Source organism: Bos grunniens, chromosome 15, assembly GCF_055505025.1.
Source record: "Bos grunniens cultivar Pamir isolate PY7600 chromosome 15, Bosgru_T2T1.0, whole genome shotgun sequence".
Taxonomy (NCBI): Eukaryota; Metazoa; Chordata; class Mammalia; order Artiodactyla; family Bovidae; genus Bos; species Bos grunniens.
In genome coordinates this window covers 7,174,890-7,200,426 of record NC_141179.1, presented here as the reverse complement: position 1 = coordinate 7,200,426, position 25,537 = coordinate 7,174,890, and the positions used below count along the sequence as shown (strand labels likewise).

General features: G+C 40.5%; 1 protein-coding gene and 1 long non-coding RNA gene across 8 annotated transcripts in view; one reads left to right on the top strand and one right to left on the bottom strand.

The window, feature by feature from the left end:
* Positions 1-1,152: 1,152 nt before the first annotated feature.
* LOC147357304 (uncharacterized) lies at positions 1,153-23,823 on the bottom strand. Its single transcript, XR_015141753.1, has 2 exons — positions 23,687-23,823; positions 1,153-1,327 (listed from the first exon to the last, which is right to left on the bottom strand). It is a non-coding gene; the product is annotated as an uncharacterized LOC147357304 (long non-coding RNA).
* CFAP300 (cilia and flagella associated protein 300) overlaps positions 22,316-25,537 on the top strand; it is a 29,296-nt gene continuing 26,074 nt past the window's right edge. For 6 of the 7 annotated variants that reach the window (XM_086338896.1, XM_086338898.1, XM_086338897.1 and 3 more), the window contains exons 1-2: positions 22,316-22,438; positions 22,640-22,721. In XM_086338896.1, the coding sequence (XP_086195022.1) occupies positions 22,329-22,438; positions 22,640-22,721 (192 nt within the window). In that variant the 5' untranslated portion in view covers positions 22,316-22,328. Of the gene's footprint in view, positions 22,439-22,639; positions 22,726-25,537 lie in introns of all 7 variants that reach the window. The other variant, XM_086338895.1, reaches the window with a different exon arrangement.

Sequence of the window (25,537 nt, the reverse complement as noted above, 5' to 3'; positions counted from 1 at the left end):
CCTCTGTCACCCCCTTCTTCTCCTTTCCCAGCATCAGGGTCTTTTCCAATGAGTAAGCTCTTCAGATCAGGTGACCAAAGTATTGGAGCTTCAGCTGCAGCATCAGTCCTTCCAATGAATATTCAGGGTTGATGATTTACTCTTCTATTTCAGCAGCCTAAATGGACCTCAGATTTACCCCTAAACCAGGGACTGGAACTGCCTTCATTGAGAACAGTACACTGCTACCCAATTTGAAAACATAGCTATGATTCTGTTAGCAAGGAAGAGACTAGGAGGTGGCTTTGGGGTAAGCAAAGAACAGTACCTGCCATACTTGGCCAGTTTGATGAGTGAAAAAAGGGACATCATTATTTTAATTTATACGTATTTCTTTGATTACTAGAATTTTTTTTATTTTGGTCATTTTTGTGTGTGTGTGAATTATTTGTACATATTTTTCTATTGTTAAGTTGATTTTCATGAGCCTTTTATGTATTCAGGATAGTAATTCTCAATCTATTTCAAAATATATTTTCCAATTATCATTTGGGTTTTTTAGTTAGGGTATTTTACATGTGCAGATGTTTCTAATTTTTTCATCTAAATCTGTCAATCTTTTTCTTTCTGGAGTATCATGTTTAAAAAGAATGCCCCCCAGGTAAGTCTTGTGGTATCATGTTTTTAAGGAAAATCCCAAGACTCCGTACACATTTATATATTTTATACTAATTTTATGACTGCATTACATGTATGCATGTAATCTACCTGGAAATTGCTATATAATGTGAGGAAGAGATTTCATTTATTCCCCTTATGTTTACCCATTTGCCTCAATGCAGTTCTGATCACGTTAGCCCCTGAATTTACTACCGTCAGTATTCTCCTACCCTCACCTCCAGAATAATGTTCAGATTTCCTGTCCTGACATACAAAGCACTCAACAGCCTGACCTTGTTTTCTCTCCTACTCTATTCCATGGATTCTGTGATTTTCCTACTGGTTTTTGAACTGTACTCAGATGAGACCTAGTGGGTGTGTAAAGCCCTCTGAGAATTATCTTGGCACAGAATAAGGGAGCCAAAATAGGCAAAAACAGTAGGACTCCCTCCCACTTCAAGTACAGAAACTCCCCTTTCACCATATTTACATGATGATGTTTCCAGACAAGAATTTTGTTGAAGAGATTCAACTGCTTTAAATGGTGGGGGGGTGGGGTGGTGGTGGGCAGGAACTTTCCATTTTCTAGATCCTCCTGTAATGTCTGCTGCTTATTTAGATTGAGGTCCACAGGAAACAGACTTTGAGGCAGACATCTGTGCACAAAAGTTTATCGAGGAGTTCTGTCCTGTAAAGGAGTGAAGGAAGCAGGATGAAAACAGAAAGAGATGTTAGAACTCTGAAACGGTTACAACAGAGATTCCAGGAAAAACTAGAACGACCTCTGAAACTCAAATGAGAAGTCCCAAATTGAAGTAAGGGGCAATGTTGTCCAGGCATTGGATTGTGGCGCCCTGAGAAGTAAACTTGAGTGGAGAAGCTCTCTTAGGTTGTGGGCCTTTCCTAGAGAAAGACTCAGATCATAATTCCATTCTTTAGGCAATGAGTGCCTCAGTTCCGCAAGGGACTCTGGGTGGTACACATAGTGTCTACAGCATTTCACACACTGGCTCAGGCTATGGTCAAGGGGGACATTCCTCACCACCTCCAAATCCTACCCATCCACTAAGCCTAGCTCTAATACTACATCTTCTTTTGAGCATTCCCTGATTCTTATTATTGTAAATAATATTTTTCTCCTCTAAATTTCAAGCACTTTATCTATATTCCTCTTATGGCACTATAGCGTTTATCTTAGTCTGCCTTCCATTAGGAACTTTCCTGATGACTCAGTAGTAAAGAATCTGCCTGCAATGCAGGAGTTATGGGTTCAATCCTTGGGTTGGGAAGATCCCCTGGAGAAGGATATGGCAACCCACTCTAGTATTCTTGCCTAGACAGAGGACCCTGGTGGTCTACAATCCGTGGGGTTGCAAAAAAGTCAGACATGACTTAACAACTAAACAACAACAACCTTCTATTAGAGCTATTTTCACTTTGAATAATTAAGAACTTTCAATGACCCGGGCAATAAACTAGGACCTGGGGATACAGAGTGAACAAAACAGATATGATTCTCTTGATACTTTAAACAATTGGAAGTTTTAAAGTTCACAGTACCACAAAATTAAATTTGAGCATGTAGCACAAAATCTAATGCAAACAAGGGTGTCAGGGAACAACTCTCCAAAGGAAAGATATTAAACACAGGCCAAAAGGATAAGTAGAGAGTAGCTCAGTGAAAGAAGGTGATGGGGATAAGTGGGTTGCATTCAAGTAAGTGCTTGTGCTTAGTCGTTCAGGCATATCTGACTCTTCTCAACCCAATGGACTGTATCCCACCAGGCTCCTCTGTCCATGGGATTCTTCAGACAAGAATACTGGAGCAGGTTGTCATTTCCTCCTCCAGGGGATCTTCCCAACCCAGACGAACCTGAGTCTCTGCTGTCTCCTGCATTGCAGGCAGATTCTTTGCCCGCTGAGCCAAGAGAGTCGCAAATGCTAACACTAACATTTATTCAACAACAATAACAAATGATAGAAGATAGATCTCGTCCTGTGTTCCAGACTACATCATAGGTGCTGGAGTTTCATCACTAAACAAAAACAGAAGAAAATTCTTTCTCCTAATGGAGTTTGCATTCCAGGAAATGAAATAATCCAATATAACTAGAGTTTAGAGAACAAAGGAGAAACTGGTACAAGATATGACTGTGTTGGTAGGTACAAGCAGACTGACGACTAGAGGCCTGATAAGAGTTTGAAGATTTTTATACAAAAGGTATGATCACATTTTTTTTTAAAGCAGTAACTCTAGCTGCTAGGCACATGTCCTGTCTCTCCTACTATATTGTAAACTTTCAGAAGACTGGGCTCTAAGAAGCATGGAAAGCCCCTGTGTAAATAATGGGCACCTAATAAATAATAACAATGGCTAACACTTGAGAGCTTTCTGTGCGCAGAAGACTGGTCTAAGCACATTCCATGTGTTAAATCATTAATCCTGGCAATCCACCACCTCAGTTGACTGGATGAATGAGAGGAGGTATGTTTATTTCTTTGCAGCACTGGGGCCTGGACACACCTGAAAATCTACAGACATCACTCTGTGTGCAAGGTAAGGGGAAGGAGAAGTTGCAGAGGAAAAAAACATCAAAAAGCCACATGCACAGCTCCATTTGCCTTTACAGCTTATTCAAACCAAATCATTTAAAAGCATTCACAGTGATCGACAAAGAAAAGAAATGCATGGATAAGAAAACAGTGTGACCCTATAGCCAAGAAAGACTGGTGTATACAATAGCACATCTCAAGGACCTCATCTTATCATCTGCTTTAATAATTATTTAAATATATGTCTAAAGAACATGATGAGCTGGTTTAACAAATCACTGTGCTTTCTGAGGAGCTGTGTTTTACAAACCACAACAATCTTTAAAGTATCAACAATAGTCCATATCTCTTGTAAAAAATAATAATAGTAATAATAACCTTTTACATCTTGAGAATTTGTCTTTTGGGTCTGCAGAGAGACCTGCTCTGATTGAGAGACACCTCACCCCATTCCTGCAGCTCCCTGACCTTGCAACATACAAATGAAAGACTCCCCATAGCCTTGAAAGAGGAGCTGGGCCTGCCTGCGTGAGAAGCTAGATAAATATTTCACTCAGGAAGAAGCATGCAGGAACAGCTATGGACTGGGCCGCACAATTATGTTCCTAACTCCAAATAGGAAACAACACATTGAGCCAGAACATCTCAGGAGATGAGGAAAGGCAATCGAGGTGGGAGGACATGGTTGGGGGTGAAGGGTGGTCACGGTCAACAGGTTAACACAGAGGATCTCTCACCAGAATTCCATTTCCAATACAAAACTAGTGTGAAACAGCTCAGGGTCCCTTTCTGCAAGCAGAACAGTCAGTCCTTGGACTAAGTGGAGGGTTATCTACAGATCTACCCATAAAGAAAAACCTGTAAATAATAATCAAGTGCACCCCCTCCCCCTCAACCTTCATTTCTGAGCACCAGTTTCCTGCTTCGGTTCTTAGTGTTTTCCTCCATCGAAGGCAAGAGTGACACCCCTTGCTGGGCCTTACCCCTTTCGCAGGGCTGGAGGCGTGGTGGACTGACTGGAGTAGGAAATCAGGGTCCCTTACTATATACCATTTCATAAATTTAGTTTAAACAAGTGTCAACCAAAACCAGGATTTTGCAATAAAAAATATTTTTATAGAAGCCAAACAAGACTAACAAGAGTTGTACCCAACTATTAGAAAGGCAAAGGAACTGCTTTTCTTGACAGTCCTGAAAAGCTTTAAAGTCAAAGACAGTAAGCGGCCCTGTCACAGAGCAGAGACAAGTTCCAGCCCCAACTTGTTTATCTCTTCCTGGGGCCCTGCCCATCCCCCTCCACACTACTGGAGGCAGAAATCTTCCAGAAACCGGAGGCGTCAGGTTTAACCCTTTCCTTTACCGCAGGACCTTTTAACTGCTGCAGATACATGAGTTGATGAACTACAGGCTGCTGCTGTGCTAAACACTGTCAAAGCCAGTAAGCAAATAACGATAATGCTCCCTTAGTCAGCACACACAGGCACTGTGATAAGCATGTATATTCTTGAAACAACCCAGAAGAGGAAACTGAGGCTTAGAGATGAGTATGTGGCAGAGTAAAGAGCAGATAGCTTGACCTAAAAAAATCTATGCTTAGCCCACAGTACTAATTACCTGTAAATTAAACCTCTAAAAAACGTTATCTGTAAATAGACTTAATTCGTAAGAGCTCAAATTGTTTTAAATTAAACAGATAGAAGAAGGCAGCAAATCTGCCTGGAGCTAAACTTAATGCTTTCAGGTGTGCTCAGGCTCTGTCGTGTCAGACTCTTTGTGACCCTATGGACTCCTCTGTCCACGGGGTTCTCCAGCCAACAACACTGGAGTGGGTTGTCATTTCTTCCTCCACGGGATCTTCCCGACCCATGGACTGAACCTGCGTCTCCTGTGTCAACTGCACTGCAGGCGGATTCTTTACCACTGAGCCATCCAGGAAGCTTACAACAAAAACACAACTTAGTCAAATTATTTGTCTTATTTGTGTATGATATGGTAGTGTTCCTGTTGTTCTTTAGTTGCTAAGTTGTGAACCTACGGACCTTAGGTCTCCAGGCTTCTCTGTCCATGGGATTTCCCAGGCAAGAATACTGGAGGAGGTTGCCATTTCCTTCATCGGCAAGTGGATTCTTTACCACCAAGCCACCAAGGAAGCCCATGTAACATGAAATAGCTCAGTAAAATCAGAAACACTGACTCATTTACTCAACAGATTTTTTTGGAATTTCCTTCAGTGTGCCAGTGACCAAAAACATGTGTTGAACAGTCTCTGACCTCTTGAATTTTTATGGCTAGTGAGGAAGACAAACATTAACCATAGAAGCACACAAATATTTGAATAATTGCACATTGTTATAAAGCTTATGAGGGACAAGTATGTGTTATAAGCGAATAACCAGGAAAACCAATATTAACCAGGCTGTCAGAAAGGTCCCTCTAGGGAAGCAATTAATAATTCAAAATGTGAAGGATGCATAGGAAGTAGTTAGGCTGAAAGTAAAAGGAAGAAAAGTGTTCCAAGCAAAGGATATACTTTTTACCAGGCCCTGAGCAAGAAAAGAGCTTGGCTCTTTCCAGACCAATGATCTCTGAGTAGGGAGCCAAAGAGGGAGGTGAGTAATGAGGCTGAAAATGAAGAATATAGACCACCAGGAGTTGGATTTTACCTAAGGGCAACAGAACTGTGGTGTCAGAGAAGACTCTTGAGAGTCCCTTGGACTGCAAGGAGATCAAACCAGTCAATCCTAAAGGAAATCAATCCTGAATATTCATTGGAAGGACTGATGCTGAAGCTGAAGATCCAATATTTTGGCCACCTGATGCAAAGAGCCAACTCGTTGGAAAAGACCCTGATGCTGGGGAAGATTGAAGGCAGGAGGACAAGGGAACGACAGAGGATGAGATAGTTGGATGGCATCACCAACTCAATGGACATGAGTTTGAGCAAGCTCCGGGAGTTGGTGATGGACAGGCAAGCCTAGCGTGCTGAAGTCCATGGGGTCACAAAGAGTTGGACATAACTGAGAGACTGAACTGAATGGAAACCCATTAAAGGATTCTCAACAGTGAAGTTTTAGAATCTGATTTATTATTTTCATAAGCTCAATCTGGCTGTTGTGTACAGAATGGAGGTCAGGATGGCAGAAGTGAAAGAGGGAGAGGAGGTAGGAAGCCTTGCTGATCATCATCCAATCAAAAAGATGATGGTGGCTTAAACTGAAGTGTCAACAGTGGAAACTGGAGAGAAGTGGATATCTTCTATATTTAGAAGATTATGAAATTTAATGATGAGTTTGACATGGGAGAGGATAGGGGAGGGGTGAGACAGGTAGGGGCAAAGATAAGGCCTAGGTTTCTGAATTGAGCAAATGGGTAGATGGAAGGACAGAATAACTTGAAAACAAAAGGGGATAGGGCCGATGGGTGGGTATTTCTAAATCAGCATTTCTCATTTAATGTGTATATGAATCACTTGCAGAATCTGATTCCATAGGTCTGGGATGGGGTCAGAGATACTGCATTTCTACAAGCTCACAAATGATTTCAATTTGACCATCAACCACACTTTAAGCAGCAAGATTCTACCAACCTAATAGACATAGGGTTATAAAACTTTTATTTAATATCATATTTCCTAAGGAAGTGGAAGTCGCTCAGTTGTGTCCAACTCTTTGAAACCCCATGGAGAGTCCATGGGATTCTCCAGGCCAGGATACTGAGGTGGGTCATCGTTCCCTTCTCCAGGGGATCTTCCCAACCCAGGGATTGAACCCAGGTTTCCTGCATTGCAGGCAGATTCTTCACTGGCTGAGCCACCAGGGAAACCCAAGAATACTGGAATGGGTAGTCTATCCCTTCTCCACCAGATCTTCCAGCCCCAGGAATCGAACTGGGGTCTCCTGCATTGCAGGCGGATTCTTTACCAACTGAGCTACCAGGGAAGCCCATTCCCTAAGGAAAGGAGATTTTAATTACAAAAAAAAAAAAAAAAAAAAGACAGCATAATTTAGAAATAAAGAAGCTTCTTTAATATGAAGGGATTTAATTTTATGAAAAAGTATATCATGCTTAGTTTGTTCATTTGGCCACAGACGAAATGAATTTTTTATTATGAACTGACTTTGAATAGCCACTGATCTAAACAAAGTAACCTACTGATAAACAACATTTTTCAAATTTCAAATAGTTGTGATCACAGTTACTATTTCATTCCTCCAAAGTAAAAATTCTATTCTTATTTATTAGGAACACAAAACCACTAAATCAACTTAATATTGTTCTTGGCTACTAACTGTGTTCCGTAAACCTTTTTCACATCATTACAATCATAGAAAATTCACACCAAGTAGAATTATAGAAAAAACATAAGTGCTATTTTGGCACATTGATATAAGCCAATATTAGAATTAGCTCTCGCCTCAATTTATTGAATGTTTTTAAGTCAGACTTATTTTAGGTCAAATAGATGTGTATTGTAAGTTATCAGGTAAAAGCTGGCAGTTTGGCAACCTTAAACAGTGACAAAGGATAAATGATCAATGAGAAGATTAGATTGAATTTTAGAAGAATGAGAAGAACTAAGCAGAGTTTATGACATGAAAGACAAGATAACATGGGCTTCCCAGGTGACTCAGTGGTAAATTGGCCTGGCAATGCAGGAGGCCGGGTTTGATCCCTGGATCAGGAGATCCCCTGGAGTAGGAAGTGGCAACCCACTCCAGAGTTCTTGCCTGGAAAATCCCATGGACAGAAGAGTTTGGCAGGCTACAGTCCACATGGTTCCAGAGTCAGACATAACAGAGCAACTAAACATGCATACAAGATGAGAAGGACTGTTCAATAATTTTCAACTAATTTGTAAGAGCTTTGCAGGCAGGATCAATATTTCATATATCTTGGAACTCTCATAGTGCCTAGTAATATGCAGGGTATGTGCAAACTAGCCAAATGAAAAGAATGTAAAACCTGAAAGAATAATAACAGCTAATGACCAGTAATGCTGAAGAAGCTGAAGTTGAACAGTTCTGTGAAGACCTACAAGACCTTTTAGAACTAACACCCAAAAAAGATGTCCTTTTCATTATAGGGGACTGGAATGCAAAAGTAGGAAGTCAAAAAACACCTGGAGTAACAGGCAAATTTGGCCTTGGAATACGGAATGAAGCAGGGCAAAGACGAATAGAGTTTTGCCAAGAAAATGCACTGGTTATAGCAAACACCTTCCAACAACACAAGAGAAGATGCTACACATGGACATCACCAGATGGTCAACACCAAAATCAGATTGATTATATTCTTTGCAGCCAAACATGGAGAAGCTCTATAGAATTAACAAAACAAGACCAGGAGCTGACTGCGGCTCAGATCATGAACTCCTTATTACCAAATTCAGACTTAAATTGAAGAAAGTAGGCAAAACCACTAGACCATTCAGGTATGACCTAAATCAATCCCTTATGATTATACAGTGGAACTGAGAAATAGATTTAAGGGCCTAGATCTGATAGATAGAGTGCCTGATGAACTATGGAATGAGGTTCCTGACATTGTACAGGAGACAGGGAACAAGACCATCCCCAGGGAAAAGAAATGCAAAAAAGAAAATGGCTGTCTGGGGAGGCCTTACAAATTGCTGTGAAAAGAAGAGAAGCAAAAAGCAAAAGAAAAAAGGAAAGATATAAACATCTGAATGCAGAGTTCCAAAGAACAGCAAGAAGGGATAAGAAAGCCTTCTTCAGTGATCAATGCAAAGAAATAGAGGAAAACAACAGAATGGGAAAGACTAGAGATCTCTTCAAAAAAATTAGAGATACCAACGGAATATTTCATGCAAAGATGGGCTCGATAAAGGACAGAAATGGTATGGACCTAACAGAAGCAGAAGATATTAAGAAGAGGTGGCAAGAATACACAAAAGAACTGTACAAAAAAGATCTTCATGACCCAGATAATCATGATGGTGTGATCACTCATCTAGAGCCAGACATTCTGGAATGTGAAGTCAAGTGGGCCTAGAAAGCATCACTACAAACAAAGCTAGTGGAGGTGATGGAATTCCAGTTGAGCTATTTCAAATCCTGAAAGATGATGCTGTGAAAGTGCTACACTCAATATGCCAACAAATTTGGAAAACTCAGCAGTGGCCACAGGACTGGAAAAGGTCAGTTTTCATTCCAATCCCAAAGAAAGGCAATGCCAAAGAATGCTCAAACTACCGCACAATTGCACTCATCTCACATGCTAGTAAAGTAATGCTCAAAATTCTCCAAGCCAGGCTTCAGCAATACGTGAACCGTGAACTTCCTGATGTTCAAGCTAGTTTTAGAAAAGGCAGAGGAACCAGAGATCAAATTGCCAACATCCGCTGAATCATGGAAAAAGCAAGAGAGTTCCAGAAAAACATCTATTTCTGCTTTCTTGACTATGACTGTGTGGATCACAACAAACTGTGGAAAATTCTGAAAGAGATGGGAATACCAGACCACCTGACCTGCCTCTTGAGAAATCTGTATGCAGGTCAGGAAGCAACAGTTAGAACTGGACATGGAACAACAGACTGGTTCCAAATAGGAAAAGGAGTACGTCAAGGCTGTATATTGTCACCCTGCTTATTTAACTTATATGCAGAGTACATCCTGAGAAACACTGGACTGGAAGAAACACAAGCTGGAATCAAGATTGCTGGAGAAATATCAATAACCTCAGATATGCAGATGACACCACCCTTATGGCAGAAAGTGAAGAGGAACTCAAAAGCCTCTTGATGAAAGTGAAAGTGGAGAGTGAAAAAGTTGGCTTAAAGCTCAACATTCAGAAAACGAAGATCATGGCATCTGGTCCCATCACTTCATGGGAAATAGATGGGGAAACAGTGGAAACAGTGTCAGACTTTATTTTTCTGGGCTCCAAAATCACTACAGATGGTGACTGCAGCCATGAAATGAAAAGACGCTTACTCCTTGGAAGGAAAGTTATGACCAACCTAGATAGCATATTCAAAAGCAGAGACATTACTTTGCCAACAAAGGTCCGTCTAGTCAAGGCTAAGGTTTTCCTTGTGGTCATGTATGGATGTGAGAGTTGGACTGTGAAGAAGGCTGAACACTGAAGAATTGATGCTTTTGAGCTGTGGTGTTGGAGAAGACTCTGGAGAGTCCCTTGGACTGCAAGGAGATCCAACAAATCCATTCTGAAGGAGATCAGCCCTGGGATTTCTTTGGAAGGAATGGTGCTAAAGCTGAAACTCCAGTACTTTGGCCACCTCATGCGAAGAGTTGACTCATTGGAAAAGACTCTGATGCTGGGAGGGATTGGGGGCAGGAGGGGAAGGGGACAACAGAGGATGAGATGGCTGGATGACGTCACTGACTCGATGGACGTGAGTCTCAGTGAACTCCGGAAGTTGGTGACGGACAGGGAGGCCTGGCGCGCTGCGATTCATGGGGTCACAAAGAGTCGGACACAACTGAGCGACTGAACTGAACTGAATGACCAAATAAAAACAGCTAACTTCCCTGATAGCTCAGAGGTTAAAACATCTGCCTGCAGTGCAGGAGACCAGGATTCGATCCCTGGTTTGGGGAGATCCCCTGGAAAAGGAAATGACAACCCACTCCAGTACTCTTGCCTGGATAATCCCATAGACGGAGGAGCCTGGTAGGCTACAGTCCATGGGGTCGCAAAAAGTCAGACACGACTGAGCGACTTCGCTTAATGACCAAATATCAGAACAATGGTAATGTTTTACTTAGCAGTCTTTTACAGTTACATGAATGTATGACAGCCAGCAGTAATAATTACACATTCATAAGGCTTCCCTTGTAGCTCAGTCGATAAGGAATCTGCCTGCAATGCAGGAGACCTGGGTTCGATCCTGGGTCAGGAAGATCCCCTGGAGAAGGAAATGACAACCCACTCCAGCATTCTTGCCTAGAGTATCCCAAGGATAGAGGAGCCGGCAGGCTACAATCCATGGAGTCACGAGAGTCGGACACAACTTAGCAACTAAACCACTGTAGCACAGTGTAAACCACAATTTACAATCCAATGAAGCAAAGTTCATGTTTTAAGGATGCAAACTGAGATTCATAGCAATTGATGGAAAACTATAAACAGCTAAAGGAGAGAAAAACAATAATTTGGTTTTTCTAGTAGTTATGTACAGATATGAGAGCTGGACCATAAAGAAGGCTGAGAGCCAAAGAATTGATGGTTTTGAATTGTGTTGGAGAATACTCTTGAGAGTCCCTTGGATGGCAAGGAGATCAAACCAGTCAATCCTAAAGAAAATCAACCCTGAATATTCATTGGAAGGACTGATGCTGAAGCTCCAATACTTTGACCACCTGATGCAAAAAGCCAACTCATTGAAAAAGACCCTGATGCTGGAAAAGACTGAAAGCAAAAGGAGAAAGTGGTGGCAGAGGATGAGATGGTTAGATAGCATCACCGACTCAATGGACATGAATTTGAGCAAACTCTGGAGATAGTGAAGGACAATGGAGCCTGGCATGCTGCAGTCCATGGGATCACAAACCGTCATACACAACTTAGTGACTGAACAACAAAAACAACAAATCCAATGAATCTCTAAGGGATAGACACAAATTGAAATATATCAACTCAAACCTTATTTCCTATATATACAAACTATATACTGATATTCTGTTCTTAGAAGCCCATGTGAAAATAGCCATTAATATTAACAACTACCACACACTGGGATTTTAAGTGCCAGTCACTGTGATAAGCACTTCATGCAACTTACATGATTTAATCCTCATGATAATACTATGAAGCAAAAAAAAAAAAAATTCAATTTATAGATGAAGAAACCTAAACACGAGAGCTAGAGTTAGATTTTTTATCTAACTTCATTGTCCATGCTATTAAACACAGTTATACTGACACAGGTTGGGACCTGGGGCCTGAGACCCTTTGCTATAGTGTTTACACATACAGGCCTCTCCTAGAACAACAGAATACAAAGAAAATATAACTGCACCTACCCAGTTGGGGCAAATTATGAACAGCTCAGCTCAGTTCAGTTCAGTTGCCCAGTCGTGTCCGACTCTTTGCGACGCCATGAATCGCAGTACGCCAGGCCTCCCTGTCCATCAACAACTCCCGGAGTTCACTCAGACTTGTGTCCATCGAGTCAGCGATGCCATCCAGCCATCTCATCCTCTGTCGTCCCCTTCTCCTCCTGCCCCCAATCCCTCCCAGCATCAGAGTCTTTTCCAATGAGTCAACTCTTCACATGAGGTGGCCAAAGTACTGGAGTTTCAGATTCAGCATCATTCCTTCCAGAGAAATCCCAGAGCTGATCTCCTTCAGAATGGACTGGTTGGATCTCCTTGCAGTCCAAGGGACTCTCCAGAGTCCTCTCCAACACCACAGCTCAAAAGCATCAATTCTTCAGCGCTGATCCTTCTTCACAGTCCAACTCTCACATCCATACATGACCACAGGAAAAACCATAGCCTTGACTAGACAAACCTTTGTTGGCAAAGTAATGTCTCTGCTTTTGAATATGCTATCTAGGTTGGTCATAACTTTCCTTCCAAGGAGTAAGCGTCTTTTCATTTCATGGCTGCAGTCACCATCTGTAGTGATTTTGGAGCCCAGAAAAATAAAGTCTGACACTGTTTCCACTGTTTCCCCATCTATTTCCCATGAAGTGATGGGACCAGATGCCATGATCTTCGTTTTCTGAATGTTGAGCTTTAAGCCAACTTTTCCACTCTCCACTTTCGCTTTCAACAAGAGGCTTTTGAGTTCCTCTTCACTTTCTGCCATAAGGGTGGTGTCATCTGCATATCTGAGGTTATTGATATTTCTCCAGCAATCTTGATTCCAGCTTGTGTTTCTTCTGATGTACTCTGCATATAAGTTAAATAAACAGGGTGACAATATACAGCCTTGACGTACTCCTTTTCCTATTTGGAACCAGTCTGTTGTTCCATGTCCAGTTCTAACTGTTGCTTCCTGACCTGCATACAGATTTCTCAAGAGGCAGGTCAGGTGGTCTGGTATTCCCATCTCTTTCAGAATTTTCCACAGTTTGTTGTGATCCACACAGTCAAAGTATTTGGCATAGTCAAGAAAGCAGAAATAGATGTTTTTCTGGAACTCTCTTGCTTTTTCCATGATTCAGCGGATGTTGGCAATTTGATCTCTGGTTCCTCTGCCTTTTCTAAAACTAGCTTGAACATCAGGAAGTTCACGGTTCACGTATTGCTGAAGCCTGGCTTGGAGAATTTTGAGCATTACTTTACTAGCATGTGAGATGAGTGCAATTGTGCGGTAGTTTGAGCATTCTTTGGCATTGCCTTTCTTTGGGATTGGAATGAAAACTGACCTTTTCCTGTCCTGTGGCCACTGCTGAGTTTTCCAAATTTGTTGGCATATTGAGTGTAGCACTTTCACAGCATCATCTTTCAGGATTTGGAATAGCTCAACTGGAATTCCATCACCTCCACTAACTTTGTTTGTAGTGATGCTTTCTAGGCCCACTTGACTTCACATTCCAGAATGTCTGGCTCTAGGTCAGTGATCACACCATCATGATTATCTGGGTCATGAAGATTTTTTTGTACAGTTCTGTGTATTCTTGCCACCTCTTCTTAATATCTTCTGCTTCTGTTAGGTCCATACCATTTCTGTCCTTTATCGAGCTCATCTTTGCATGAAATATTCCTTTGGTATCTCTGATTTTCTTGAAGAGATCGCTAGTCTTTCCCATTCTGTTGTTTTCCTCTATTTCTTTGCACTGATCTCTGAGGAAGGCTTTCTTACCTCTTCTTGCTGTTCTTTGGAACTCCGCATTCAGATGTTTATATCTTTCCTTTTTTCCTTTGCTTTTTGCTTCTCTTCTTTTCACAGCTATTTGTAAGGCCTCCCCAGACAGCCATTTTTCTTTTTTACATATCTTTTCCCTGGGGATGGTCTTGATCCCTGTCTCCTGTACAATGTCATGAACCTCATTCCATAGTTCATCAGGCACTGTATCTATCAGATTTAGGCCCTTAAATCTATTTCTCACTTCCACTGTATGATCATAAGGGATTTGATTTAGGTCTTACCTGAATGGTCTAGTGGTTTTGCCTACTTTCTTCAATTTAAGTCTGAATTTGGTAATAAGGAGTTCATGATCTGAGCCACAGTCAGCTCCTGGTCTTGTTTTTGTTGACTGTATAGAGCTTCTCCATGTTTGGCTGCAAAGAATATAATCAATCTGATTTCGGTGTTGACCATCTGGTGATGTCCATGTGTAGCATCTTCTCCTGTGTTGTTGGAAGAAGGTGTTGGCTATGACAAGCACATTTTCTTGGCAAAACTCTATTAGTCTTTGCCCTGCTTCATTCTGTATTCCAAGGCCAAATTTGCAAAATTATGAATAACAAGATACAAAAAGGCCAAAATCCAGCTTCCACTTTTAAGGTGCAGAGAGCAAAAGCAGGGCACTGTAAATGATCCCTGCACACAGCACCACCAAGGGGGTGGGCAGACCACCTAAGCAGCTCCTCTGGCTTGAACTACCCCTCAGCTCCACCCTCACCCCTTTTCAGGGACCAGCTAGCAGCCCCTCAGGGAGTGAGCAAGAGAATCTGTTACTTGTTTTTACTTCCTTGTGCTGCAGCAGGAGTCCTAGTAAAGCCTTGTCTGAATTCCTTGTCTGGTCTCTTATCAATTTCTTTTGATTAAAGAGTCCAGGGACCCTGATCAGTAACAATACTTTGAAAATATCAAAACTGATAATAAAAATAAAGAAGAAACAAACCATAAACATATATAAAGTTAAATACGAGAACTGTTTTGTAAATATGGGAGGGTTTTTTTCCTCCATAGACTTGTGTGGCCAAGGCGCCTTAGCGTGTGTCAATGAAATTCAGACTGAAAACATCTTTTTCTTTTCTGGAAAATCTCCCTATGGAAAATGTTATTCACTGTTCCAAGAACTTGAAAAATTATAGTTCTGCGATCACAGATATTTCTGTTCTGTTTTGCTTACTTATTTTTATCCTGTGTTAAACATATTATGTAATTTTTTAATAAAGAAAAAACTTAAAGATGATTGTGCTTGTGCTTAGCCTGTCAGAGTTCCTCCAGGCAAGAATACTGGAGTGGGTTGCCATTTCTTCCTCCAAAGGATCTTCCTGACCTTCCTGATCTTCATCAAAAATCAAACCCAAGTCTCCAGTGTCTCCTGCCTTGCAGATAGATTTTTTTTTTTTACCTGCTGAGCCATCACAGAAGGCCAGGTGATGGGGAAATAAAAATAAAAAACTACTGTCAAGACTGAATTAATAAAGGTTGTATAGAACATATACCAATCATGCACATTTAAGTAACAAATAACAACTAGAAAACTATCAATTTCCAAGTAAATACTGAACTTAAGACTATACAGGCAAAGTATAATCACTGATTACAGGGTTGAAAAAAAGAGGATGAATTTCATCAACAACACAAGTAAAAATGATTTACTTTTGAGTAACGCAAAACTAAGCAAAGAAGTTTTTAAATTAGTATCCGAAATTCAAAATAAGTATATCTTTACTTTTATTTGAGGGCTTTTTAAAAAAACACCAAGATCACATATATAAAATCTCATCACATTTTACACTTTAAATATGTGCAGTTCATTGTAAGTTGGTTATACCTCAATGAAGCTAGAAAAACCTAGAAAAAATTAACTAAACAAATACACAGGCTTAGATCCTATGGAAAATGTTTCTATAAAATGTTAAATTCCATACTGAATAGTATGTAATCTCTAGGGAAAGAAGTTTCCAAACAATCAGAAACATAAAAATTCAAAATAGTATATGATCAAATACTTGATTGTCTCAGTTCAGTCTCTCAGTCATGTCCGACTCTTTGGGACCCTATGATTTGCAGCACGCCAGGCCTCCCTGTCCATCACCAACTCCTGGAGTTCACTCAAACTCATGTCCATCGAGTCGATGATGCCATCCAACCATCTCATCCTCTGTCGTCCCCTTCTCCTCCTGTCCCCAATTCCTCCCAGCATCAGAGTCTTTTCTACTGAGTCAACACTTCACATGAGGTGGCCAAAGTATTGGAGTTTCAGCTTCAGCATCAGTCCTTCCAATGAACACCCAGGACTGATCTCCTTTACAATGGACTGGTTGGATCTCCTTGCAGTCCAAGGGACTCTCAAGAATCTTCTCCAGCACCACAGTTCAAAAGCATCAATTCTTTGGCGCTCAGCCTTCTTCACAGTCCACTCTCACATCCATACATGACCACAGGAAAAACCATAGCCTTGACTAGATGGAACTTGATGGCAAACTAATGTCGCTACTTTTGAATATGCTATCTAGGATGGTATTAACTTTCCTTCCAAGGAGTAAGCATCTTTTAATTTCATGGCTGCAATCACCATCTGCAGTGATTTTGGAGCCCCCCAAAATAAAGTCTGACACTGTTTCCACTGTTTTCCCATCTATTTGCCATGAAGTGATGGGACCAGATGCCATGATCTTAGTTTTCTGAATGTTAAGCTTTAAGCCAACTTTTTCACTCACCTCTTTCACTTTCATCAAAAGGCTTTTGAGTTCCTCTTCACTTTCTGCCATAAGGGTGGTGTCATCTGCATGTCTGAGGTTATTGATATTTCTCCCGGCAATCTTGATTCCAGCTTGTGCTTCTTCCAGACCAGCGTTTCTCATGATGTATTCTGCATACAAGTTAAATAAGCAGGGTGACAATATACAGCCTTGACGTACTCCTTTTCCTATTTGGAACCAGTCTGTTTTGTTCCATGTCCAGTTCTAAATGTTGCTTCCTGACCTGCATATAGGTTTCTCAAGAGGCAGGTCAGGTGGTCTGGTATGCCCATCTCTTTCAGAATTTCCACAGTTTATTGTGATTCACACAGTCAAAGGCTTTGGCATAGTCAATAAAACAGAAATAGACGTTTTTCTGGAACTCTCGTCCTTTTTCAATGATCCAGCAGATGTTGGCAATTTGATCTCTGGTTCCTCTGCCTTTTCTAAAACCAGCTTGAACATCTGGAAGTTCATGATTCATGTATTGATGAAGCCTGGCTTGGAGAATTTTGAGCATTTCTCTACTAGCGTGTGAGATGAGTGCAATTGTGCGGTAGTTTGGGCATTCTTTGGCATTGCCTTTCTTTGGGATTGGAATGAGAACTGACCTTTTCCAGTCCTGTGGCCACTGCTGAGGGCAGACACACAAACCATAATCATAGAAAACTAGTCAATCTAATCACGCGGACCACAGCCTTGTCTAACTCAGTGAAACTAAGTTATGCCTGTGGGGCAACCCAAGACGGGCGGGTCATGGTGGAGAGGTCTGACAGAATGTGGTCCACTGGAGAAGGGAATGGCAAACCACTTCAGTATTCTTGCCTTGAGAACCCCATGAACAGTATGAAAAGGCAAAATGATAGGATACTGAAAGAGGAACTCCCCAGGTCAGTAGGTGCCCAATATGCTACTGGAGATCAGTGGAGAAATAATTCCAGAAAGAATGAAGGGATGGAGCCAAAGCAAAAACAATACCCAGTTGTGGATGTGACTGGTGATAGAAGCAAGGTCTGATTCTGTAAAGAGCAATATTGCATAGGAACCTGGAATGTTAGGTCCACGAATCAAGGCAAATTGGAAGTAGTCAAACAGGAGATGGCAAGAGTGAACATTGACATTCTAGGAATCAGCGAACTAAAATGGACTGGAATAGGTGAATTTAACTCAGATGACCATTATATCTACTACTGTGGGCAGAAATCCCTTAGAAGAAATGGAGTAGCCATCATGGTCAACAAAAGAGTCTGAAATGCAGTACTTGGATGCAATCTCAAAAACGACAGAATGATCTCTGTTCATTTCCAAGGCAAACCATTCAATATCACAGTAATCCAAGTCTATGCCCCAACCAGTAATGCTAAAGAAGCTGAATGGTTCTATGAAGACCTACAAGACCTTTTAGAACTAACACCCCCAAAAGATTTCCTTTTCATTATAGGGGGACTGGAATGCAAAAGCAGGAAGTCAAAAAACACCTGGAGTAACAGGCAAATTTGGCCTTGGAATACAGAATGACAGGGCAAAGGGTAATAGAGTTTTGCCAAGAGAACACACTGGTCATAGCAAACACCCTCTTCCAACAACACAAGAGAAGACTCTACACATGGACATCACCAGATGGTCAACACCAAAATCAGATTGATTATATTCTTTACAGCCAAACATGGAGAAGCTCTATACAGTCAGCAAAAACAATACTGGGAGCTGACTGTGGCTCAGATCGTGAACTCCTCATTGCCAAATTCAGACTTAAATTGAAGAAAGTAGGGAAAACCACTAGACCATTCAGATATGACCTAAATCAAATCCCTTATGATTATACAGTGGAAGTGAGAAATAGATTTAAGGGACTAGATCCGATAGATACAGTGCCTGATGAACTATGGACGGAGATTTGTGACATTGTACAGGAGACAGGGATCAAGACCATCCCCATGGAAAAGAAATGCAAAAAAGAAAAATGGCTGTCTGGGGAGGCCTTACAAATAGCTGTGAAAAGAAGAGAAAAGCAAGGAGAAAAGGAAAGATATAAGCATCTGAATGCGGAGTCCCAAAGAATAGCAAAAAGAGATAAGAAAGCCTTCCTTAGGGATCAATGCAAAGCAACAGAGGAAAACAACAGAATGGGAAAGACTAGCGATCTCTTCAAGAAAATTTGAGATACCAAGGGAACATTTCATGCAAAGACTGGCTCGATAAAGAACAGAAACGGTATGGACCTAACAGAAGCAGAAGATATTAAGAAGAGGTGGCAAGAATACACAGAAGAACTGTACAAAAAAGATCTTCATGACCAAGATAATCACGATGGTGTGATCACTAACCTAGAGCCAGACATCCTGGAATGTGAAGTCAAGTGGGCCTTAGAAAGCATCACTATGAACAAAGCTAGTAGAGGTGATGGAATTCCAGTTGAACTTGATTGTCTAACAAGAACCAAATCTATACAAAGTCAGACAGAAGTATTAAATTTCTTCATGAGATGATATTTATTATAGATTTTAAAGAAAGTGTGGGAAAGTTTTTCTCATTGAATAGTATGGAAAATCTGCATCAAATGTATCCAAAGTGCATATTAAAAATAAAATTCCTACACACCATCCAAGAGTTGAGGAATCTCAATCTCTGGTGGTGAAATCAAGGAATCTATATTCTGATACCTCCCCTAGAAACCCTTCCAAGATGAGTTGAGGTCTTCAAAAGTCTCATTTACTGACTGATATGCAAAGATTAAGGGCAGGAGGAAAAGGGGATGACAGAGGATGAGATGGTTGGATGGCCTCACCAACTCAATGGAAATGGGTTTGGGTGGACTCCAGGAGTTGGTGATGGACAGGGAAGCCTGGCATGCCGCAGCTGCGGTTCATGGGGTTGCAAAGAGTCAGACACGACTGAGTGACTGAACTGACTGACTGACTGAATGATGCAAAGTTAAGACTGAATGACTTTTGGTAGTCATGCAAGTAAATTTTAAGGGTTGAACATGGCTACACTCCTAAAGTAAATTTGCTGAGTTTGGGCACTATTGTGTAGGATGTGGAATTGCTCTGCAGAAACTTCTAAAGCACAGTGAGATTTTCCATAATTTCCTGGTGCTTAGAAAACAAAGTCCTAGTGAAGAGCTGGGGCCTGTCTCAAACACACATTCAGTCTCCCCGTCAAGACATTGGCTAGATTTCAGTGCTCAAGAATGTAGGAAGCTGAAGTGCAAGTTCAATACCTCTGAAAAGAAGACCTGAATGTTCTCATTTTGGGGGGCCCAGAAGATAAGGATCTATTAGATTTTCAATCAAGCCTGCTCAAGGTATAGAAACAAAATAGACAAGACTGCAGTTCAGTCCTACTGAAACTAAAACTCAGCCTTGACCCACTGAACCCCTGATAATATTAAAGTTACTGGCTAAAGCAAATAGTGAACACTTTCTGGTGGAAGATACGTCTTCTGAATCTCTTATGCTTTTCAAATACACAGTGTTGTATCTAAAACAAAAAGTTGTTAAATGTGTGAGAAGGCAAAGAAACATGATTTATAATCAAGAAATAAAGCAGGCAGAAAAAGTAGATCCAAAAATAATTCTTCTATTGAAGCACTCAAAGGTTTAAAAATAACTTCAATTAATCTGTTAAGAAAAATGTGTATTAAATGAATGAAAAATGGAGACTTAAATAGAATAGATTAAACAAGACTAAGATGGACATTTGAGAAATAAAAAATAAAATATCTAAAATTGAGAATTAAGCAGGAAAGATTAGTGAATTCAAAGGCAGATCAATAAAGAGTAAAAAAGATGAAGCACAAGAAGAGACAAAGAATTGAAAAAGATGCAACAGAGAAATACAGGAAATAGTTAAAAGTTCTAATATTCATGTAATTGGAGTCCAGAAGAAAAGGACAAAGAAGAATATTTGAAGAGAGAACGGCTGGGTTGGTGAAAACTGACTAAAAGAGATCACTGAAAGAATTCAAGAAGCTAGCTCATCCCAAACAGGATGAATACACAACACACACACAAAAACACATAGATACAAGATACACACACACACACACAAAACGGAGAGAGAGGGAATAGCCAAGCTGCTGAAATCAAAGGCAAAAAAAAAAAAAAAGACATATGGCTTTTAAAGGAGCAACGCTAAAAATAATGGTTGACTTTACAACAAAAATTTGGAATCCAGAAGGCAATAGAATACATATTTAAAGTACTGAGGAAAATAATCGTCAACTTAGAATTCTGCACAGCCTGATGTAAGATACCACTCAAACACGAAGATAAGGACACTTTCAGACAACAAACTGAGAAATTTACTTATCAGAAGACAGACTTGAATTATAAGAAATACTACAGGAAGATGTTCAATTTCAGTGAAAATCCCATATTATAAATTCAGAACTGCTAGAAGGAATAAGAAAAACGCAAAGGGTAAATATACTAGTACCTATGAAATAATATCCACTGCTTAAAATAACAGTAACAAAATAATGTATTTTGGACATTTTGTAGAAGTAAAATCTTGATCCCCCACAACAAACAAAGGTAAAAAGTGAATAGATTTTTACCTGTTGTAAGGTTCTTGTTTGAAACGTGGTTAAAGTGATGACTTAAGGTGGTATGAAATAAATCAAGTAGTCATATTTTATCTCTAATCATTAAAAGCTACATTAAAACATATAATTAAAAAGCTAAGAAGGAGAAAAATGAAATAATAAAATATTTCTTCTTTGTTGGATTAAAGGGAAAAAAGAACAGAAATACAAAACAACAAGATGGTAGTCTTAAACTCAACCATGTTCATGAAATAAAAGGACTAATATATTTAGAAGACGACGGTTAATGAAAACAATAAAATCCACAATGAAGACGAATACTGTGTGTGCGCGCGCGTTTCTCTCCCTCTCTCTCCTACTGCTGTTGGCTGAAAATGGAATAATCAAGATTTTGGAGGACTAAGGGAAAAGGAAAGGGAGTTAGAAAAGAGGTGGCAAAGAACGACATCCTGCCATTTCTCAGCTCCTTCTGGTACACAACTATCAGATAAAACGACTACAACAAAACTACACATACGAAACGCAATTTTCAATACAAAATCAGAAATATATGTTTCTATTAAACAGCATGTTGTACTGTAGTGTATTTGGAAAATTTTTTTTAGCCTTAAGATGTAACGTTCAAAGGAAAAAAAAAAAGCCAGAGGGTGAAAGTTTCCCAAGTAATTATACAGACATCTCTCTTGAAAATAATTAGTTCAGAATAACATTTTCTTCACAAATGGTTGAGTCACTAAACTTAGATGGCTATAAATCTAAGATTAGAGGTTTGAAACTAAGATATTAACCCACGCGGAGTAATTATTATTAACGGTTAAAGCCAACAAGCGTGTACTGGCGCTTTTTCTGTGTCGGAGACCCCTCATTTCCTCCTCCGCCGGCTCCGCGGACTCCTTGATCGCAGTTGAGCCGTGGCCCCGCCCCGCTGTGGCCCCGCCCTGCCCCCGCAGCGTCGCCCACCCGAGGCCGCCGCGTCGCCTTGGAAACGGCCCCAACTCCTCGCAGAGAGGACCAAGATGGCGGCCGGGGAGCCGGGTGATTTGGGCGTCTACAGCTTCAGATTCCTGCCCCAGAAAACCTTCCAGTCTCTGAGCACCCCACAGACTACCAGCCGGCTCCGTCAGTGGTGAGAGGCCGAGGGGCTCTTCTTTATGCCCCTTGGCCTTCTCGGCTGTGGAGGCGCGGATCGGGCGTCGAGGCGGCCCCGTCCTGAGTGAAACCCGGAGGCAGCGTTACCCTCAAGAAGGGCGGGCTCCGTGGGTGGGACGGATGAATGTGCTGCCCAGAGGGTACCACCCCTAGCTGACCGTCCTTCTCTTTGCCCCAGGTCTATGCTGGGTAGAATCGAGGCGCAGGCGTTCGGGTTTGACCAGACGTTTCAGGCTTATCGCAAGGATGATTTCGTTATGGTTGGTATGGAAGTTGGAGCGTTCCTTGAACCACTGCTGATGTTACTTTTTTTTTTCTACTTTGGCATAGATTCTGGTGAACACGGCATTATTCTGTGACGACGTTTTCTTGAAGTTTGAGAATAATAAAACGGTTCAATCGATTGTTTCACAGGAACTTTTATGTTTTCCATCACCATAAATTAGCTCTTCAGTATGCCGCCATAAAGAACTTTTCAATTTTGGAAAGTTAGTCTCTCCCTGGAAAATCGGTCTCTTTTTTAGTAGGCATATCTCATTTTTAAATCTTATCCAGCTTTATCACCGGCTTTATCCACTAGGCTTAGCTTCAAATTACTTTTGGTAGTTTCTCAAAATTAAATCTACCCTGTGAGAAGAGGCTCTATTAGCAGTTCCACATGAAGAATTCCAGAAAAAGTTTTAAGCAGTGACTAAGTTATTGAAATAAATCTTTAGCTGGTAGAGGTGGCTGCCTTGAAAGGGGGGAAAAGTATTTCAAAGTACAGATTCTGGTGTGTTCACTGTATTTCATTCACGTTATTTAAAATCCTAGGGGTTTTTTAGTCCTCAGTTAAATGGAAAACTACTTTTATTGTTTGTGATATTATCTTTGCCGTTCATGTTCTCAGGCATTGACTGTAGTGTATAGTTGGCATAGTTTATTCACTCATTCATAAACACTTCCTCAGGGCCTACCGTGTGCTAGAAATTCTGTCAAGCAGTGGGGATGCCAGAAGGAAGAAGACAGGAGCCTGGCTTTCAAGGATCTTACGGACTCCTGGCAGGACTGCCAATAAATTTAAAAAATCAGATCATCTCATACAGAGTGATAGTGCAGTGAACAAAATATTAATCTAATTAACAAACCAAAATATTTACTCTGAGGGTGTATTAGTTTTCAAGGGATGCTGTAGGGAAGTACCACAAACTGGGTGGCTTAAAACAAGAGAAACGTATTGTCTTACCGTTTTGGAGGGTGGAGATCCAAAAGCAAGTGCTTAACAGGTTTTTGCTCTCCCTGAAATCTGTAGAGAGGAATCCTTCCTCATCTTTTTCCTAGCTTCTCATGGTTTGCGAGCAATCCTTGGCATTCTTTGGCTTGCAGCTCCAAAACGTGAATCTCTACTCCTGTCAAAGTCCCTTAGCTGTCCTTCCTTCTCTCCCTCCTAGCTGTGTCGCTTCTTTTATAAGAATACCAGCCATATTGAATTAAGGGCCCACATTATTCCAGTATAATCTCATTTTAACTAATTGTATCCACAACAACCCTGTTTCCAATTAAGGTCACTTTCCAAGGCCCCAAGGATGTGAATTTTGGGCAGGGGGCTGAGGGAATACTATTCAGCTCTGAAATGAGGGTAGATTATTTAAAGTCTATTTCTCTTTACCTCAGATTGTTATAGTGTTAATATAATATGCTACTGATTATAATATTAATGACATTTCTCATTCAGCTAGATTTTTATAGTTTTTGATGTGTTTCATTTATGCCAGGACTGGCTCTCAAATGAATTTTTTTTTAAGATCATCAGGATTTTAATTAACTGAATTTTAGAGTGCTGTAAAAATTTTAATATATGTCATTTATTCAACAAATATTTTTCGAATACTTACTGTATCCTTGGTGGGAGGTGTTAAAAAGACAAAAAGAGATCTGATCCCAGCTTGTAAGTCATGTGTATAGGTTTGGAAGCTAGAAGTGTAGAAAATTCTCTACAAGACAAAATAATTGCTATATTGGAGGCTGTATAAGGTGCCCTAGGCACAAGGAAAAAGATCACTCAATGTAGGGGCATTGGTATCAAAAAAATTTCATAGAGTGTAGAATTAATTTGGTTTGTTCAGTAGATACAGAGATCTTCAACAGAATCAATATTAATCCATAAAGCACAATAAATTTCTGTAATAGGCAGTTTTTTCAAACTAATTTTCAATATCTTCATGTTTATCCTAATTTTTTTTCTGGTGAGTAGGCAGTATTCTCATATTTTAATATAAAGAAGTATATTCATACAATCATTAATTTTACTCATGCAACTAATTTGGAGGAGATAAAGCATTGTGGCTGAGAGCATGGCCTCCAGAAGGGGATTTACCCTGAAGCTACTGAATCTTGAGGCCCCTCACCAGCTCAAGCTCATCACACAGAATCCCCTTCCAAGGAACTCCAGCAGCATACTCACATGGTCATATGTTTTTGGAATTTTTAAAAATTAAATGTTTTGTGTTCTTAGTGAAGGTCGCTCAGTCGTCTGACTCTTTGCAACCCCATGGACCCATGGAATTCTCCAGTCCACAACAGTGAGTAGCCTTTCCCTTGTCCAGGGGATCTTCCCCACCCAGGGATCAAACCTAGGTCTCCCGCATTGCAGGCAGAGTCTTTGCTAACTGAGCCCCAAGGGAAGACCTTGTATATTCTTAGAACCCCTAAAACTGTACATGCTTAAGACACTACAAAAGCCGGATCCTCCCTTCATTTGACCTCTGGATAGCTGTCTGTCCAACTCTGCTGCTTACTGGCTGTATGACATTGGGCAAGTTATTTAAGGTTCTTCAACCTTTGCTTTCCTACAAAATTGTCACAGTGCTTAACACTTAAGTACTTTCTGAAAATGAAAATAATGCTGAATATATATTGAGATTATTATGAAGATTGATGAAATATAAAAATATTTAGCAAAATGCCTGGCTCATAATAAGTGCTGTTATTGTTACTAACATTTATATACTATTTTGCAAAATGTTTTGCCAAAGCAGTAATGACTCCTATGTGCCAGATTTAGCTTTCAGCACTTTTTATCCATTTATCACTAATC